We start from the raw sequence: 20314 nt of genomic DNA on the forward strand, positions 1-20314 counted from the left end.
ACTTAATTAAAACTAGGGCTTCAAACAGATGTGGGATTAGGAGTCGAAACTAATTGCGTTATTAATATTTCACCGAATCTAAGGACGGATATTACATCACTGTGCTCAAAGTTATTATCCATTTACCATTGTACTTATCATAGGAATGTAATTATTTAGTAAAGTAGACAAAAAGGGAAAGAGACGTAAAATCAAACACAGCACGTTATCATCATACTTTATTTAAAAATAGTGTAAAGCTATTTATGAGCAAATATGTACGAAACTCGATTACAATAGGAACAATCACAGCTATAAACTACCCCCGTAATATTAACAAAATCGCCGCACAGCGGACCTACAATAAGAAAGAAGGTTAGTTGCGTTATGGAGTCTAAAGATTATGAAATTAAATTTTATTCCATTACGAAATTAACTACGACTTTTTTGGGTGAGTTTTAAAAACTTGTACATATTAAAATTAATTGTTTTTCAATACTATGATGTAAATATTAATATAATCGTAATATTTATTCCATAACTCTGATATATCAATAGATTCCATAGCACCATAAATTATATACCTAACCTTGCATTTTATTATAAAAGTCAATTATGAATTATTATGTATAAGTAAAAATTTAAAAATCTATTATCTATTTACATATCCTTTGATTATTTTGAGAGAACACAAAACATACCTTTTATTCAATTCAATATGCTTATAAAATTAAATTAAATTAACAAAATAGAAGTTTAATAAAATGAAACTTGTTTAACCATTGCCAATTTATGAAAATGAGTTATATTTAAATCACAACTATTAGCGGAATTAAAATTAAACAATGTAAAATGTACAAAAATCTTGAATGATAATGAAATATTTTAAAATCATTGCATATATCAAAATGAAATCAGGATCTTACCGTAGTGGTTTGGATGTATTTTTTTTAACTCATCAAAACTAGTCAAAATATTTACGTGTAGAAATATTTATTTGGTTACAGCGTTTAAAAAAAATTATCACTCAGTCTCAAATATCGTTCAGATTTTTTTTCATAAATATTTATAAAATTTAATTAACTAGGTAATTTGATGAATGATTCTTTTTCGTATAAAAATATTTTATTACTTGATACAGTCTTGTTTTTATTTTTTAATTGTATTATACAGGGAATGAATTTTTTTATTATTTTAAGATCGTACATTTGTCTAGTAATAAGGAAGCTACCAAGGAGTAAGGTTAGAATAAAAATAATAACCGACAACGGCGGCAGTATTACTACCATAAAGTAAATCGTCCATTTTATTACCGTTGGCAGTCCTTCTTGACTCTGAAAAAAAGATAAAAAATTAATTAAGTAAACATAGAGGAAGAACATTTCGATTTCAGGTGGCCGATTGCCCCTTTGCCACCGTATGATATAAAAAAAAGTAAATTAATTAGTTTCACATGGATTGTGTAACTCAGAAAATAGCTATGGTTATTTATCCTTTTCCTTCATAGTAACGTTAGCGTGCTTTTGAATATGTTACTTACATATTCCGCCCAAAACAGTGGTATGACATGATTGGAGAATTTTTTATATTCCGCTGTGAACAATGAGAGGTCGTGCATCCGTAGATTACTCTGCATCCGGGCCACCGCACGGAACGGTACGCCAGTTATCTGGAACAAGAGAATTGTTACTATTATATTACTACAAAAATATTTTACGATTGCCTTAATATTTTTAACAATTGCAGTCGCTATTTTTGTTGAAAGGTATGGCCGTAAAATCCCTCTGAATGTTTTACTTAACACGAAATTAAGGAAGATTTTTCGAGGCGAATACTAGACACTTTCTTGAAATAAAACAGCTTCAAAATCTACTGCACTAAGTGTTACGTATATGCAATGAAAGTCTCATCAAACATCCTAGGATGCAAGCACCAATCTTTCACAAATACAACGAAATGTACTAGTCTTTTAAAGTGAAATAGCTACATAATTATTTAGGAAGTTTGTACGCACAGGTTCAACGACAACATAAGAGTTGTGCTTCTCTCGGTCCGGCGTAAGACCTGTGACGTAGTGGTCCTTTGGAGGAGAGCCCGTGTAGAAATGCGGATACGAAACCACAATAGGAAAATCTAGAAATAAAGAATAAATTAAAAAAAAAAGTTTCTGTGATATCAAAAATCTGGTTGACCAAACATAAGTATGGTTAATAACATATTTTAGTGAATTATTCGTTTTTTTTTAATATTTTATTTAATATCATAGATTTAAGACTTTATGTAATTATAGAAATAAGGATGTAAGTATGGTTATAGTATTCCGTGCAAAAGAACGTCAATATTAAAAGCATGGAATACCCGTAACCAAGGTGTCTGAAAAAGATTTGTGTAGAGCTACGTCATATCTTACTAAAGTAACATTTGGAGGCGTCGCTAAGTCCCGAAGGCAGGCTAGGCGAAGTGTCGTAGCAGTCGGTGCCGTTTCGCACGCGTTCAAACACTACCTCAGACAGATTATATCTGTACAAAGGCACCTCGTCCATAGACAACTCACCTACAAAGAGATAATAGTAAAGCGGTAATTAATAAAGAAAAAGTTTAATTGTACAGATAGTCGAACTTTTTGTTTGTGTGACGTTTCGAAGAGTACGGAACGATACCACAGTCTACAAAATCGCAGAAGCCCTGGCAGGAAAGCCGTGTAAAATGCTTAAACTGTACTCACTTTCAAAATATAAAGGCATAAGTTTGCAGACGGTCTTCCTCCAATACAATAAGACGTCTTGTTTGGTAATATGCTGATGGTACATTACGCCTTCCGTTGAACCAAATATACGATCTGGACAAATCTATAAAAAAGATTACATCGAGTTTTTTATTTTATATTGGAAAATATATTAGACATTTATAAAAAAATATAAGACTTACAGCTGGGTCATATCCAGGTAACTGCGGCTCACCTCTGAACCGATTGATTTGGAAGAAATTGTCGTGACCGCGTTCTGAGCCTATTTCCACCGTCACCTCGTCAATGAAGTCACTGTACATCTAAGAATGTGAGAATAAACTTTTAATAAGATTTTTTTTACCGCATGTGCCTTGAAACATTTTTAAAAGTCGATTGTAAAACGATTTTCGCTTTCGAAATGTCCATATGAGTAATTTACATACTTCGTACGCTCCAAAATTTACCAAAGGTCAAATTGCGCAATGACCCAGTCCTTGTCCTATTCCCATTCTTTTTGACTTTTAATTAAAAGAAATGTTTAAAATCTGCTTTCGTATTTGTAGAAGGAATTTTGCGACTACTCTATAGATCTTTTCCTTATTCGAAATTATTTACATTGACAAAAATTAATGAAAAAAAAATCTTGCGTTCTAGTAAATTATAAAAAATATTACATTTGTCCGCGACTTTGTACCCGCCTAATTAAAAAAAAGTTAGTATCCTAAGCGCTATTCCAGACTGTAATCTATCCCACTTCTAATTTTGCACGACGTTCTGGAATTACGCGGAAGCAAAAATTCATCCATCGATATAAGTAAGATTTTGACATAGTTACCCTTTTTAAAAAGCCCATGTTGTCAACTGGAACTAACGAAGGGACGATATTTTTCGAAGTTACTAGTACTGGATCTCTGTAGTCCCATAAATATTCATACAAAGTTCTATTAACGAAAAATTCGCTGCCGTGCGCATTAACTAGAAGTCTAAACGCTGCACGAACGAAGTAGTTGGAATCATGAAGAAAGGAAGCCATGCCCTGAAAGTGATAAGATTATTATAATGCCTTAGAGGTTAATAACAACGACGATGTTCTTTTTATTATCATTTAACCTTTCCGCCCCAGACATAATGCATTTATCTCAAACTGTCTTAACCACGACTCACGACAACACATTAATAAATGGCACGGGATAAAAAGTATATCCGTCCTCTCGTCTTAAGCTACCTCCCCCCAAATATTCAGCCAAATCAGTTCAGCCGTTCTTGAGTTATTAATAGTGCAAATAACACCACTTACAACTGTCGTGATCGATTATTTTCTCTATGAATCTGTTTTATTACATACATACAGACAATTATAAAACAATAATGAGAAGTTATTGTCCCAAGGAAATGATTAATTTCCGCTTATTACTATTTATCATATATTATATTGAGCCGTGACATACAGGGGTCACGAACAAAAGGTAACTGGCACTCGGCTTTTGTAAAGACCGATTGTGTTTATGAGAAATTACTACAAACAACTTCTCATGCATTACAGTTTGCCAATATCTTGAACACAAACATAACAATCTCGGGTTATTGTACGATTAAACTCGCAAAGGAATCTAAAAAAGCTTGTAGATTTTCGTATAAATGACGACCAAAAGGTCGTGTGATCCTTAGATCTCTACTAATTACGTATACGAAGGCAACTTAGTATTTATCCTGGATAGATTGTCCTATTTGGGAAATGTTGACGCTCCTACTAAAACGACTACTAAAGTGGACATAAGTCGTCCACTGATGAACGTACTCCAACACCAAGGATCGCAATAATGTCTGGACCCACATCGAGCGGATTTTTACGTGTGAACACTTTAACTTTTCGTTAATTATAACATTAATTATACCGAATTTTACGCTTTATTTTGGAAAGGGACATGATCATGAATATTAAAAGTCGAATCTTAGGTAGGCAACTTAAAAAAATAGGTAACAGTGACATTGACTTACCAAAACAGCTAAATTAGGAACAATGATAGTGGCATTCAAGTCATAAGTGTTCTCATCCGGTAAGTAGATTAGTGACCTCTTGGCCGTGTACGTAAGAGTACTGTTTTCGTTAAACTTTATGTCGTAATGTTGAAGCTTTTCTCTGAAATAAAAACAAACGACTATCATTAATGAAATTGCGAACAATGTAATTGATTATTTAATTGTAATATTACAAATATATTTATTTGAACTCTTTAAAAATTTATTTAATAAAAACATCTTAATCTATGAAACTTTAAAAATAATCCTGTACCTAAATTGTAATTAAAAACGTACAATTTTTTTCGTACATAAATCGCCATGAACATAACTTATTTTAATTTGAACCATCATGACGTATTACTACTTACTGTTATTCACTTCTGTGTTGTGCGTTTTGACCCAAAAATTATATACAGTTGACGCAATCTGTCAGTCTGTACGTTTTAAATTCAATACCTCAGTACCATTAATTCGTGCCTATAAAGATGGTGTACCTTTTGAATAATGCACGCGTCATACAGACACGCAATAAACACATTGTACAAGACAAATTTAGTAGAATCATGATCGATTTTATAACAATTTTATTTGAGAATAATCATGTTTATTATTATTACACATTGAAATTACAAAAGTATTTTCAGTAGTTTTTGGAGATACTTAACTACATTTTGGGGTAGCTAACCATCAGATATTCAAAGTGAAGGGTTTCAAACGATGCAAATTTCTTTGCTAGATGTGAAGTTAGTTTTAGTGCTAGGTGAGACGTGAAGATAGGAAGAGGAAATAAACCAAATAATTCCTTTCTGAACGTCAATGGACTTAGGTCAAGTTATTATTCATCAGTAAAATGTCTTGTTAATTGTTTGTACTTACAAATAAACAATAGGTCCAATTTCTTGTAAATTCAATTTCTTGTCGAGACCCTTCATGAATCGCTCGTGGTTTGTCACATTGAATATGTAAGCCCGCATTTTGACCTCGTCGGGTGGATTCGCCCACCATTCGTAAGGCGGGAGCCCTAAAATTAATTTTAAAAAATATCTGAATATTTATATTTGAAATTACAGACTACTAGAGTCAAGTAGAGTGAATCGAAATCCTTAAATTTTGTTCATAAATACTTGCTGTATACGACACTGGTTTTTTGTAACAAACGGTATTCTTTTGTTTTTTGGATTGCTTGTTTACCAAAAGTACAAAATACTTTATGCATTTCCACTTCTAACATAACTAAGAAACGATGAAATTATTAAAAGCTCAACACTATCTATATTTTTGTATTAAAATTGAACAAACCTGGTCTCATATTCAATTTTTCCCACAGCATGAAGTCTAACGGAGAGAAGACGAAACCGCTGATTGATATTATGATGAGGAGCACGCCCCACGCCGTCTGCGTTACCGAATCTGGTACAGGTAATTAGTTAACATCTAATTTATTAAAATGATATATAAACACGGCTAAACACTCACGTATATTCGTCCGGTGGCGGCACCGACTAGTTTCGAGCCCATCGGGGGTCCTTCATCAGGTTGAGTGGTACTGGTATTATTTCGCGGACGCGGCCCGTCGTTCAGTGAGCGACCCAGTACCACTCATCCTGATGAAGGGCCCCCGATAGGCTCGAAATTAGTCGGTGCCGCCACCGGACGAATATACGTGAGTGTTTAGCCGTGTTTATATATCATTTTAGTATAATGTCTCACGAAAGTTTGAATAATTTAATTTATTAAAATGTTTGATTATATAACCTATTACTCCAAATCCAACAAATCTGTACGGTAGAATTTCATGTTACTTATCTTACTATTATAATATTATAAATGCGAATGATGGCTGCATGTTTCTTAGAAGGTATCTCTAGATCGGCTGCATGGATCTCACTGAATTTTGACATAGATGTAGAACATAGTCTAGTCAGATACTTAGGCTACTACATAAGTTTTTTTTTAATTTCGTGCGGACAGGGTTGCGGGCGACCGCTAGTAATGCAATAAAAGTTGTAATAAGCAACATTCATGTTGCGAAAGTAAGCATATTAAATTGTTTATGACCAAATAGGCCACCGGATGATTACAAATAATATTACGTCTAATTATTCAATATAATTTTGTATATTTTATAAAAAGGTTCTTTTCACGAAACAACTTTAAAAAGTTTATAAGTTAGGAACTGTTTTTTTTTTTATAATTAGTAGCTGATCATCCGCGACTCCAACCATGGACCAATAATATGTTTAAAAAACATAGAACTATTTAAGATGTGTATAAGTTTTTATCAATATTATAGTAATTCTAGTGAAGGCAAAATATTACATGTACCTATCTGTACAAACGTTTTTGCCCTATTGTAGAATTAAGAGGACTAGTTGACATACCTATCACGTGTTTCTAAGACTTACTTGTGACATTTGTAGATAGTAAACACGTGTGAACTGTGAACTGTCTCGTGTATTAATTTATGTATCATTGAGAATTATATATAAAGACTTATGTATTATCATTTCGCAAGATAGTTTTAATGAGCTGCAAACTTGGTAAATGGTATGTTGCACAATACTGCTGTTCATCGCCACGTGTAATGAATTGATGTGGTTTATTAATTAAATATCTATATAATATAAATTGAAAATAAATTTATTTGTTCATTATGTACGTGAAGCGGAATCTTTGTGTATATGTTCATATTTTATGAACGAATTTATAACTCAAAATGACTATTCAAGTAAGAAATTGTATGGACCAACAAATTTATCTGAGCCGATGGGCATAAATCAAACTAAATGATAGCTCACTAGCGCCCCCGTGTCAACGTCAAAAAATTGTCACAAAAACCTTGTCGTACGCCATCGTCGTGGGCAAACTGTTAATAAATTATATTAACATTTCAAGGACCCATTCCAACTAAGCTCGAAGCGTGTATGCTAGGAATTTGTTTACGACACTAGTAATCCCGGGATTCGAACCCTCCACCACGTGATCCAAAATCCGTTCCCTTAACCATTAGACTATTGTCGGTTCTAACTGAGATACAATATGATTTGTACGAATGTTTCGGCTGTGGAAACTCACTTCAACAACATTAATGATAACATTATATCAAACTGGATCTTATTACTCGATCACGTAGGACTACGATAATATGAGAATGCAAATCAATATACATTTAATATTATGCGTATCGCGTACAGTTTGTAATAATTATAATAATCCAAAGCCAGTTCGTTCATTGTCAGCGGTGACGCGGCGAAGGACTTGAGACGACGTAATAATTTGACGTGATCTGATTAATTAGACATAGAAAAGCGAAAGGCACAACATAATTGGGTTTAGTGACACTTGTAATGCATATTGTTATCCTTCACATTCTCTTTAAAAAAATAGAGACAACAATATGTTTCGTGCGATAATTTTATTGTTGAGGAAGTAACACATCCATCATCTGGATTTAAAAAAAAATGGTTTATTATCTGTTGGAGGACTCGATGTATGAAAATAAAGGTGCGGATCCATTGTCCCGCGCCGGACGCGCCGCACACACTGCTCGTAACGAACTTTTGTCTGGTTTGGATGATTCTATATAGCGCTGCGTCCATTATCCGCGTCGCGACGCGTCGCCTGCATTGAAAGACGGTATTTATCAACAAGCAATTCGTTGCGGGCCGTGTATGCGGTGCGTCCGAGGCGGGCCAATGGACACGTGCCTTAAAACTATATAATATACTTACTACAACATAGAGATCTTTTCTTTATAACTTTACACTGATCTTCTCCGTAGGGGACAGAGTATTGAGTGCCCGTGCACTTGACGTCTATGCAGTCATCGAGACAGTTACTATAGTTCTCTTCTACTCTATCTTCTATCAAACTGTTAAATGAATCACTGGCACTTTCTTTCCCAGAATCACTATCCTTTGAATCACTATCTACACAATTTGTTGAGTTAGTTCTTGATGATCGTTCACTGTTTAGAGACACCGTAGGTATGATCGACTCGGTATACATTTCGGCTTCGCTTAGGTTCCTGAAAGAATGAAAAATTGATTAATAATATATCTTTCATATACTTTTAATCCGACTACTGAATTCAATTTTAACTGCAGGTAAACTAAATGAGGTAAACTGATGTATAGGTTAAATTATTGTTTTTTCTTTGCTCGTTTGGGCAGATTTGGTTTAAAAATGTCTATTGGTAAATTATATTTAATTATTAGCGATTGTTTGCGACTTCGTTAACGCAAAATAAAAAAAACGAGCTTAAAATATGTCCGCATACATTACCTTCAGGTTCAAGTCTCGTAAATTTTTAGATTTTACATACAGACAATGGAAATTTATTATTATGTGTAGGGTATAATATTATAAATGCAAATGGATAGATGGATGGATGGATGGATGGATGGGTAAATGGATGGATGTTTGTTTGAAGGTATATCCGGAACAGCTCAAGGGATCTCGCTAAAATTTGTCATAAACGTAGAACAGTGGAAGAACACATAGGCTACTAATTATGTTTTTAATACCGCGCGGACGGAGTCGGGGGTGACAGCTAGTAAATAATAAATAAAATGTATATAAGTTTTCTCACAATATTTATGAGTGTATCTTAATTCCTTTGATGTTGTTGAGTAATGCTGGGATTTGCGCAACCGTAATATTATGTTAATATAAAAACCCTGACCGCGGCAAAAGCATGGACACGGCTAGTTAATGCATTTGTTTACACACTTTTACTTGTAATCTTTTTTACTTGAGAACTGTATGTCTGATCTTGGGTACATACCTATAGTTAAGAACCACATCAACCTGTGGTCAACAACATGATTATAATAATTACGTGAAGCAATTTTTTTTTCCTCTCTTTAAGGAAATTGCGAACACTGGTGAACGTGTTTGACAGTTATAGTTGATATGGGACAAAAGTGCACAAAACTATTTTGTAACAAAAAAGTCTTTGATAGTGATTTATTGGCGACCAATTGATTGTATCATCAATCTAAGATCTTTGTAAAACGTTCAAAAAGAGTTTTTAAAGAAAACAAGTAGAAAATTACCTAATTAATACTAGCTGTCGCCCGCGACTTCATTCGTGCGAAATTAAAATAAACTTAATTTGTAGCTTATATGTTCTTCAAGATTAGGTTTTACATCTATGCCAAAATTCAGCGAGATCCAGTCGTTCTAGAGATACCTACCTTGTTACAAGCATCCATCCATCCAACATTCGCATTTATATTATTAGTAAGATATACCATGAGAATCGGACATAACAACTTAAGTTAGTAATAAAGTTTGGAGTTGTGATTTGCTACATTACGAATAACTTATGAAAAAAGTCATATTCAACTCTTCGTTGAACAGGCCGTGATCAAGACAAGACAAAGAGTAATACTCGTCAAGGATTCAGGTCAAGTTTATTTTATTACCCATTCCTTACAATTTTTCTCTGAACTGTACAGAAATAAGTAATCAGAAAAACTAGATTATTTAGTAATGTTACTAATTATTTACCCAAATCAGGATATTAGAACAAGTTTAAGAATATTCTTTAAACTTTTTCCTTAAAATTACAAATTCAAATTCAACAGATTTTATGGGCAGAATAAATAAGTAAATGTGAATAAAAAAATCAAAAGCCTATGTTTTTTTTTTAATTAAGCTCTACCGAGATGTTTAATTATTCCTGTTTTACGTTATTCCACTGCATTTAACCAGTTTTACGCAACAAAAAACATTACTCTTGAAAGCAATTACAGATAAGCTAAATATGTACGGAAATGTAATTTTCCCAACAAATAAAATAGAAAGTAATTTCAATTGTTAAGTAAGAGCGAACTTGCATTTAAGAACCTTCTTTTAAACTCTTTCTAACTTCTTATTAATATTATAAACGCGAATGTTTCGATGAATGGATGTTTGTTAGAACGCATCTCCAGAAAGGTTACATGGATCAAACTAAACTAAAAGGACACAGAGGCTAATAATTCAGTTTTAGAGCCGCGATCAACAACTAGTATATTAATATATTAGACATAATTGCTGTCGCCCGCGACTCCGTCCGCGCGGAATTAAAAAAAAAACTTAATTAGTAGCCTACGTGTTCTTCCAGACTGTGTTCTCTACATCTATGACAAATTTCAGCAAGATCCATGCAGGCGTCTAGGAGATGCCTTAACATCCATGCATCCATCTGAACATTATATTTATATTAGTAATATTTAAAATATCTTTTCTAAAATAATATTGCCAAGTAAAACGAAATTGAGCTCTTGCTCAGACGGTCAGGTTCATAAATAAATTTTAATTAACCCGGTAATGGTTCGTTTAATTCTTATTGTGTCATAAAAATGCGGTTCCTAGAAACAAGGTTGAAGAACATAATGGGAATCCACGGCCTCGTTAAACCATACACGACCTCATCTAGCCCGACCTTCTGGTGGCAATAATTTCATTCTTAAACAAATATTTGCGCGTTATAATCCCCTTCATAGAAATATTACTAATATTATAATTGCGAAAGTTTAGATGACAATCTCATCAAAATCATTCTGTATAAGTTTAGCGTCGTACATATGCGGAGAGATGATGAGCACATAAACAAGAAAGTAACACGATTGAATAAGTTTATGATAATAGATATGAATAAGAAGGGAGTGAATTGAGATATGATCCTTATTATCTATAAGGATTTTTATAAGAGTAGGGGGCAAACGAGCAGCGGGAAAACCGAGGCGTTCATCGCCCCATGGACATCTGCAAGACCAGAGGAACCGCAGATGCGTTGCCGGCCTTTAAGATGGTGATACGCTCGCTTCTTGAATGTCACTAAGTTGTTGCGGTTTGGAAATACCGCTGGATGGTTGTAAAAGTAATAAGGAAGGTGTAGATACTGTGACGAATACCTAGTCTGTGTCGTTTCACAAAACTAAATCTTTTTATGCTTTTCCTGACTGTCTACTACCTAAGAGTTATGTAAATGGGTTACGGTAAAAGTTTAATGTTACACATTAGTCTTCTTGGAAAAAAATCAGCAAATGACCGGAACCTCAAAAAGTTTTTGCAATGATTGCAATAAATGAATACGGAAATAGTACGTATACATTTAAATTGACTAAATAAATAAACAAATTTTACTTGCAAAAATAAAAAAGGCAAATCAAAAAATAGCCTTGCTAAATACGTAACAAAAAAGTATTTTTCATTATTTTTCCAATACGAAAATTGATGATTTTTTTTAATGTTCAATAGAAAAAAAATAAATGGTTTATAAATCGCCTTAGAGTACCTACAACAATTGTTTAGCCCGCGTTTCGTTTTACACGAATCTAAAATACAATAAGCCATTGTTTCCAGGAAGTTTGGATTTAAACTCCGATAACTTCAAATGTTAATCAGTGGTGACAATGTAATAAATGTACCTATCCTTACTTCACTCTCCCTTCACCCGTAGCGCCCTGTTTTATCATCCCTTCCTTACTTGTAATAGTGGTTTATATTCTATTAATAGATTTGCTGCGCAAAATCTATTACTGTGTGCCATTTAGATGGAAGAATGGATGTTTGTTGCAAGGTATCTAAAGAATGGCTCATAGAATTTTGATGAAATTTAGCACAGATTTAGAACATAGCCTTTAATTCTGCGCGTACGGAGACGCAGGCGACAACTAGTCAAACATAAGTTGCGCTACTCATCAAATGCTAGAGAGGTAAACTAAACGTACTGCTTGAAATAAATGTATCTTAAATTTACGTTTTACCTAATTGTTACAAGTTATAACCTAAATAGTAAACAGACAATATGAAGCCTAATTCCCAAATCGATAGAGGTTGCGTGTCGCTCACCACTAGACCTATTTCTTGATATTCGCCTCACAAATAAATCAGCAATAATAAGACTGGCCTAAATATTAAATTGCTCTAAATTATGTTTGTTTATCAACTACCTATCAATTGTAACATGGGCTTTCATTTATTACTATTTGGCAATTGACAATTTAAATTGAAAATAGTGTAACGTAACATTGAAAATCAATAAAAAAATTACAGTATTTTTTGTTTGCTGTTGAAGGCTTTCCGGATAGTGGGAAATTGATTGCCAATTTTTTTTTAAAGATTTCAGGTTCGATAGAATAAGAAATAGAACGATATTATTTTGCCTTTTGATTCCGAGTAATATAGGCGAAGAGTTGTGATATTATGGATTAACAAAAAATAACGTCAAAATTAAATTTTTTAGACCATTTTATAGTAATTCAATAACTGTCATATATAAATGCAAAATTATGCAGAAAATAAGAGAATAAGTTGAATGAAAAAAAAAGATTCTTTGACAATCTTGTAACACTTTGGTCTCAGTTATAAAGTATCTTAAATCGTGTATTTGCCACCATTTGCATGAGGTTAAGGCTACACTAGATTGTTGCGGTCGTTGTGCCAGACGGGACCGGTTAAAATAAACTTTACTTATAACGTAGAAAATTTGGCGGTTAGTGTATTATTACTATTTATCTATCTTCTGTATTCCTCTGTATAATATCTTTTTTAAATTTTCGATTCTCTAGGGTGAAGGCATCTGCCAGGCTTGGTCTGCCCATCCTTAGCAACGCCCATACCCTTCGCGCTTCCCTAAACTCTTAAAAAAATTCTAATCGATTTATCAAAATATTTTAGCTGTTAATAGCCCCATTATTACTTCTTCCTCTTGAGGTGCCTCTCCGACTAGCGAAGGTTGGCGATCAGTTCTCCATATTTATTATTACTAAGACTGTTTATTAATCGACAGAAAAAAAGGTTACATTACTATGCCAAAAATGTATAGTTAAAAAATCTAATATTAATGCAAATTAAACAGTGCACCGAATGTGCACATTAGCACTCATTCTTGATTCAAAAATTGTACTCAAAAATAAATGCAGTGCACAAACTAATGCTTATAAAGCTATCGACCTGTCAATTACGAAATAAGCACTTAATGTATACGAAATAGTATTTTTAGCTTCGTTCCATTTGACTCATTTTTGTGTGGCTCGACCTAGAACCAATTGTGGGCTGACGTTCACTTCGCTTGAGCTTAACTCAACGTTAATAATTTCCACAAAACATAGTTATAACTACGATACATAGTTGTTGTTCTTGAGGTCCTGTGATCGAATGGAAAAAATATATTACGCTATTCTCCAGAAATAATAAGACTTTTAGTTCGATATTCTCTGGTTGTTAAAATGACATGAAAGGGAATCAATAAAAGCTAAAGAACTTAGTTGATTTTGTTATTCGGGATAATTAATTTAGTCAATTAAGTATAAGTTAAATTTCAGTATAACTATACTTACTTTTATATATTACACACTAGCTGTAACACGCGACACCGTCCGCGCGGTTTTGAAAAAAAACTTAGTAAGTAGCCTATGGACATAATATAATTTTTGGTCCGAATTATGTTCTGAATGTACGCCAAATTTCAGCTAAACTATCTATCCTTCCATACATACATTTAAACATTCGCCTTTATAATATTAGTAAAAAGTAAATATGAACTCACTTTGAAGGTTAAGTTCAACAGATGTAGAACATACAAGATACATGGTATGTTGGCGTTTTTATTTTATTTGTTGTTCGTTGCTAGACCAATGCTAGACAAATATTGCTGCAACTTTTCTGCATTCAACTGACCTTTGAGGGATGTAAAACGATTGTTTAGAGGATAGATCTTTTAAGATAATATGTATAACAATCCATTTGATTTTACACAGTATTAGAATCATTTGGCGCGAATGACGCGCTTTCGTTATCAAGTAAAGTGTCAGATTGATTAGGGAGGGGACAATCGTTGATATTTTAGTAAAGATAGTGTTGCGTCGATACATCGGCACAGTGTGGAATTTTCTTCGTAACATTAATATTTTAGCCTATTACGGACAAACGTATTTTGTTCTTTATTTGAACTGTAAAGAAATATGTCAACTACAAATCAAATGACTGCGTAGTCCCGTTAAACTTTGCTCCGCTTGAAATTTGATTAACGTTGAACCGAACGGAGCTATAAAATTACCTTGGTTGTAACTTTATATATTTGTTGCAACCGTTAAATCGTTCGAATCAAATTAACATTCAATCACTAATATTTAAAATGATTTGATAAATAACCAGCTCTCTGGGTAAATACCCAAAAAGGTTAGATAGATACATGTGATAGAATAATATTATCTTTGTTTCATTTTTTAATCTGTACCGTTTTAATCATAAAATTGAATCATGTGATTTTGAGCAACTTAACTTTTTCAAAATTTGAATAATTGGTTTTCTGTAATTTTTCACCGTATGTAATGTTGAAAAAAAAAACATGTTTCGCGAACGTATATATTTGCGTTACTCAAAACTTTAATGAAAAACCATTTTTTTTTTCATTTTTGCCTATGTTTGTGTCTGTCTGTCTGTTCCCTAATTCACGTTTGGTCTGGTTCTGTTGAATTTTACGGGATTTTCTCTGGAATGTAGCTAATGTGTGCGGTGGTAACTTATGCGACTTTTTTAATTCAACGCTGACGGAATAGCGGACGACGGGTTTTCATTTCGCATGTCGTAAGTGTGTAAAACATATTGTAACATATAACTCACATTTCATTTCAAAAACAGTATGTTTTTGTATAAGTTTTAGCAGTGGAAACTCACGATATAAACATATTTATTGCTCACAAAAATTACTCGATAAAATCTCAAAATATGCCCTAGACTTAATTGCTTTTTCTATTCGCCAAAGTAAAAGCCGAGAACGTTATTTATTCTAAATATTTTTTTTATTAATTTACATATCTCTCTAAATTTCAAATAAGGAGTTAATTGAAAAGGTCAGTTTAGATTAGTATTGAATTAAACATAAGTTATTTTAATTGTGCATTTCGACACTTTCTTACTTAACCATTCTTTATGTCAGAGGTTGCATCAGGCCGTTCACAAAATTCTGAAGGTGAAGGGTAATCAAGAGTTTAAACATCCATTTATTTTATAAATTATAATTATAAAATACAATAATAATAAACTATTCTTAAAAAAAAGCGAATACGTTTTCTAAAATTATTATAATCTTGTCATGATGTAAAACCTAGAAATATTTTCCTTAATTAAAAATTCTGTTGTAATTAATTTTATTACATGTTGTGTGAATTAAATATTAATCTACTAAACTAATTTATTCTCAAGTAAATAATATCTTTTTTTTTTGTGTGTGCGCGGCTTTTTTTTTTATTTATAAAATGTTTAAAAATATGAAATAGAAATCTAATAACATGTGTAAAAAGAATTCATTCTCAAAAAAAATAATTAAAGATTAAAAATATTAAAAGTAAAGTTCATTTTGATTATTGTTAATAGTTTTATTTTCTTACATGTTTTTTTTTAATTCGCTAATTTCTTAGCATTCACTAGCGTTGCGTGTATTTCTTATTTCCAACAAAAAAATACTGAATTTACCTCTCTTTTCAGATGAAATCTTCAAAAACAAATTAATCCAAACGCACAATCACAATTACAAAACTAATAGTCCATTATTAATTTATTATTAAAAACATTTTCTTACTGGCATCTTGACACAGATTATTTTATAAATTAAAAAAAAATAACGCGGGAAGCTTCGCTCTGATGGCGGGCGCGTTTCGTTGCGAAATGCAGTACGCTAACCTTATGCTGCCTTATGGTGCGCAGACATTCATAATATATCGTAGATAAGGCCGCCATGTTTTAGAGTAATCGGCGCGAATACGATCCCTGGTTAATAAATACAAATAATTAATAACTAAATTATACTTTTCTAAAATAAAATTCCATTTTTACCTATCTATATTCTTATACATATATATAAAAGAAAGTCGTGTTAGTTACACTATTTATAACTCAAGAACGGCTTTACCGATATGGTTGAAAATTGGTGAGGAGGTGGCTAAGAGCCAGGAGACGGACATAATATTTATTCATTTTTTTTCTTTTATTTTTTTCGAATTTATGCCTTGAAGAGCTGCTTTTTATTTAACTTATAATTTAACTATGTATTAAGTTTTTTTTAATATATCCACGCGGACGGAGTCGCGGGCGACAGCTAGTCTATAAATAAAAATCAATGGCTGTTCGTTAGTCTTGCTAAAATTCGAAAACGGCTGAACGGACTTATCTTATCTTGGTCTTGAAATGTTCGTGGAAGTCTAGGGAAGCTTTAAAATGTGAGAAAAAATCGAATAATTGCCGGGAACTAATTAAGATTTTTATCATTCCACGCGGACGGAATCGCGGGCGACAGCTAGTAATCAATAAAAATACTTTGCTTTTTACATGCAGTGGGAATGGCGAAAGAATAGCGTCTCTCTCTAACTTCGACAAATCACGTCATATAACTTAAGCGATAGAACATATTAAAATACCGTTATTCAAATAATAATGTTGCGGTTAGTAAAAATTTAAATAGACGGTTAATAAATTAAAACTAGTTTAAAATACGACGAAGATACTCTCTATTTATAAAATTAATGAAGCAAAAAACCTATAAAACAAGGTGAATGATTTTATTACCTTGCAATTAATTGTTACTTGATAATTTGCTGGGAAATAGTTACAAATTACATTATAACAATAATAATGTCAAAACGAGAAAAATAAGAATCGGCGGCTCAGGGGTTAAGCACTTAATTTGCAATCTGCAGTTACTGGGTTCGAATCCCGTCATGCACTGATTTTCAATTTTCGATTCACGTTCTTAAAGTGAAGGAAACCATCGTGATCCAACGTGCACACATCTGTGAAGAAATTCGAAGATATGTATGAAGTCAACCCGCTCTGGTCCAGTTTGGTTGACTATGGCCTAATCACCCCTAAGTTAGAGAAGAATCCGAACCCCTCGAGCGGGACGTTTAGGGAGCTGATAGTGATTGTCGAAAAGAAATTAAACTACATATAAGGTCTCCTCTCTCCTCATGGCCTGTATGTATAAAGCTTGTCTCATTGTTTTGTCATGCGACTAATATTAAGATCACGACCATGTTCAGAAAATTCGGTATGAGGAGCATAGACCGATAATCCCAAATAGCGAGTCTAATGATTATTGTTGACGATTTATCAACCGTAAAATAAGACATTTCGATTTCAAGGATAAGAAAGACTTGAGATGTGTTTTATAAATTTTAAATTTGCCACTTTTTGACAACAACATTTATCAGAAAGCGTTAAAAATTCCTTCGACATTAGAATATGCGATTTTTTTTATATCATTAAGTTTGACAGTTATTATAATGAAGTAACTTCGACCACTTTTTAACATAAAGGAAATGTCATTTAGATTTGTACGGACTGGTTTAGTAAAATAATGGAACAAGTTTAGCAACTAAATAGAAACACCACGCCTTGATGGAATACCGCCATTCTTTCCATATAGATAGCCGGAGAACAAAACAGAAAGAAAAAACCAGTCCTAAAAAACCAAGTTGAATTAAACTACTAGCTGACACCCGCGACACTTTCCGCGTAGAATTAAAAAAAAATACTAGCTTATGTATATTCAAGGCTATATTCATCTATGCCAAATTTCAGCAAGATCCATTCAACGAAACATTCGCATTTATAATATTAGTAGGTAAGATGTTAAAGTAATATAAGTCCTGGGACATACTAAAAGTACGCTGTACTACACTTAAAATGTTATCCCATACTACCTTATTACTTTACGTAAGCATGTCCTGTCTAAGGATGAATATGAACAACAACTTAGTAAGTTATTAAATTCTTCAAACTTTCGTGAGACATTATACTAAACTGATATATAAACACGGCTAAACACTCACGTATATTCGTCCAGTAGCGGCACCGACTAGTTTCGAGCCCAACGGGGGCCCTTCATCAGGATGAGTGGTACTGGTATTATTACAGTGAGCGACGGGCCGCGTCCGCGAAATAATACCAGTACCACTCATCCTGATGAAGGGCCCCCGATGGGCTCGAAACTAGTCGGTGCCGCCACCGGACGAATATACGTGAGTGTTTAGCCGTGTTTATATATCAGTTTAACTTAGTAAGTTTTTCAACTACATTCTTCAATTACAAAAAATAAATAAAAAAAACAAGCTTTTGTTCTTGTTAGTTAAAAAAAAATAAAAAAAGGCAAAGTACTCATCTAATCTTTTCAAACTAGTCCAAATATTATACATGAGCTTGTGTCGTTTCATTAAGAAGTTCCTTTGGCGACCTTCCAGCTACATCATCAGTCACGAGATTAACACATGTTCATGCAAAATTTTAGCTCATTCAATTATCGGGAAGTAGACCATATTTAATTTGCAAGATTCGATGACAAACATCGGATATCAGTTCGTATTTATTGTAGTTAGTAGCAATTATCATATAATGTTATTGTACATCTGTTTTGACAGACGAAGTCCAATGTTAAAGAAGTCAAATTATTACTTTTAGTTAAGTTGTCATTATTTTTATTACATGTGAAAAACATTGCCGATTTCGCTATCAGGGCGAGATTTCTACATCGCTCCCTGTTTTCAATGCCTTGGGGGTGGAGGGGTATTAATCCTTTTTTACGTTATAAATGGGGGGGCTTATAACCTTTACCGTAACCTTTTACGTGAGACTATATCATTCACAGACTTGTGACGCCCCCTTTTTGTCCACCGCCCTAGACTGTCGCCTAAAAGCGCCCTGCCATACTGCCATATTTCCGGTACTGCCGTCAAATTCAAACTATTTACATTGATTTTACCTGATATGACAGTTGTGTACCATAAAATAGGTACCAGTAGCGTCGCATGAGCGTTTAATTTGCCATAATGATAAAACATTAATCATTCATAAATTATACATTTCGTAATTATTTATTAAAACATAAAACATGTTTTTTCACGAATAGAGCATTAACCGTTGTTGGCCTTATAATATTATTTCAAATACTTACTAATTCAATTATATGTTAAATTAATTCGTATTATTTTTTGCGTATTTGAATCATTAAAACTTTTATTTGAATACTAGTATTATTTTAACTTTTCTACATCATATCGAAGATATATTTTAAAGCTGTAATTTTGTCGTCATTGAATAAATACCGTTTATATTTATCATATTTTAGGTAAGGAAGCAAATGAATTGAATAAATCATTGCCTAGTCGTAACCGTAATGTTTTTGTTACGCTCATCTCAAAACACTTAACATATTCATTATAAAGTAACATCAAACAAAGAAGTGTCTTCCGCATATGCAATATGTTATAAAAAAAATAAAAAAAAACTAATTGACGCAGCATGTTTGAACCTTCAGGGTTGTTTAGAATTAGTCATGCGAATAATGTCTCCTGCGCAAGTAGCATACTAAGAGTTTTCGATAAATCATTCGGCTTGTTAAAACAAAACTTTATCATTACAAATGCAACACAGGAACCATTTACATGGTTCTAATTTTCTGCGCGAGTCTAAAGTCATATACTTTTAGTTTTTTTTTAAATGGCGGCAAACGAGGCAATCTCTCACAAGATGGAGGTCTTGCTGGCTTTTAAGCAAACGGAATCTACGATGGATCTTTAGTTTAGGAAAAAATAG

The 20314-nt window shown here is 32.9% G+C and overlaps 1 protein-coding gene and 1 long non-coding RNA gene across 2 annotated transcripts; one reads left to right on the plus strand and one right to left on the minus strand.

The window, feature by feature from the left end:
- Positions 1-117: 117 nt before the first annotated feature.
- Positions 118-10184, plus strand: LOC106124995 (uncharacterized). The gene is made up of 3 exons (XR_001228234.1): positions 118-430; positions 6057-6148; positions 10094-10184. It is a non-coding gene; the product is annotated as an uncharacterized LOC106124995 (long non-coding RNA).
- On the minus strand, positions 1044-16396 carry LOC106124994 (scavenger receptor class B member 1). Its single transcript, XM_013322076.1, has 12 exons — positions 16202-16396; positions 8461-8756; positions 6029-6139; positions 5606-5750; positions 4706-4847; positions 3543-3743; positions 2908-3027; positions 2705-2828; positions 2390-2533; positions 1994-2112; positions 1520-1648; positions 1044-1313 (listed from the first exon to the last, which is right to left on the minus strand). Exons 2-12 carry the CDS (start codon positions 8735-8737, stop codon positions 1059-1061), a joined length of 1767 nt encoding a protein of 588 aa, XP_013177530.1. The 5' UTR covers positions 8738-8756; positions 16202-16396; the 3' UTR covers positions 1044-1058.
- Between the last annotated feature and the right edge of the window lie 3918 nt (positions 16397-20314).

The sequence above is a fragment of the Papilio xuthus genome, unplaced genomic scaffold, assembly GCF_000836235.2.
Source record: "Papilio xuthus unplaced genomic scaffold, Pxut_1.1 DF825946.1, whole genome shotgun sequence".
Taxonomy (NCBI): Eukaryota; Metazoa; Arthropoda; class Insecta; order Lepidoptera; family Papilionidae; genus Papilio; species Papilio xuthus.

Coding starts and splice junctions, on each gene's coding strand:
- LOC106124994 (XM_013322076.1), bottom strand. CDS start 8,737: ATGTATACCGAGTCGATCATACCTACGGTGTCTCTAAACAGTGAACGA. Junction 5,751..6,028: donor AAAATTGAATATGAGACCAG/GTTTGTTCAATT, acceptor AATTAATTTTAG/GGCTCCCGCCTTACGAATGG. Junction 1,649..1,993: donor CTTATGTTGTCGTTGAACCT/GTGCGTACAAAC, acceptor CTCTTGTTCCAG/ATAACTGGCGTACCGTTCCG.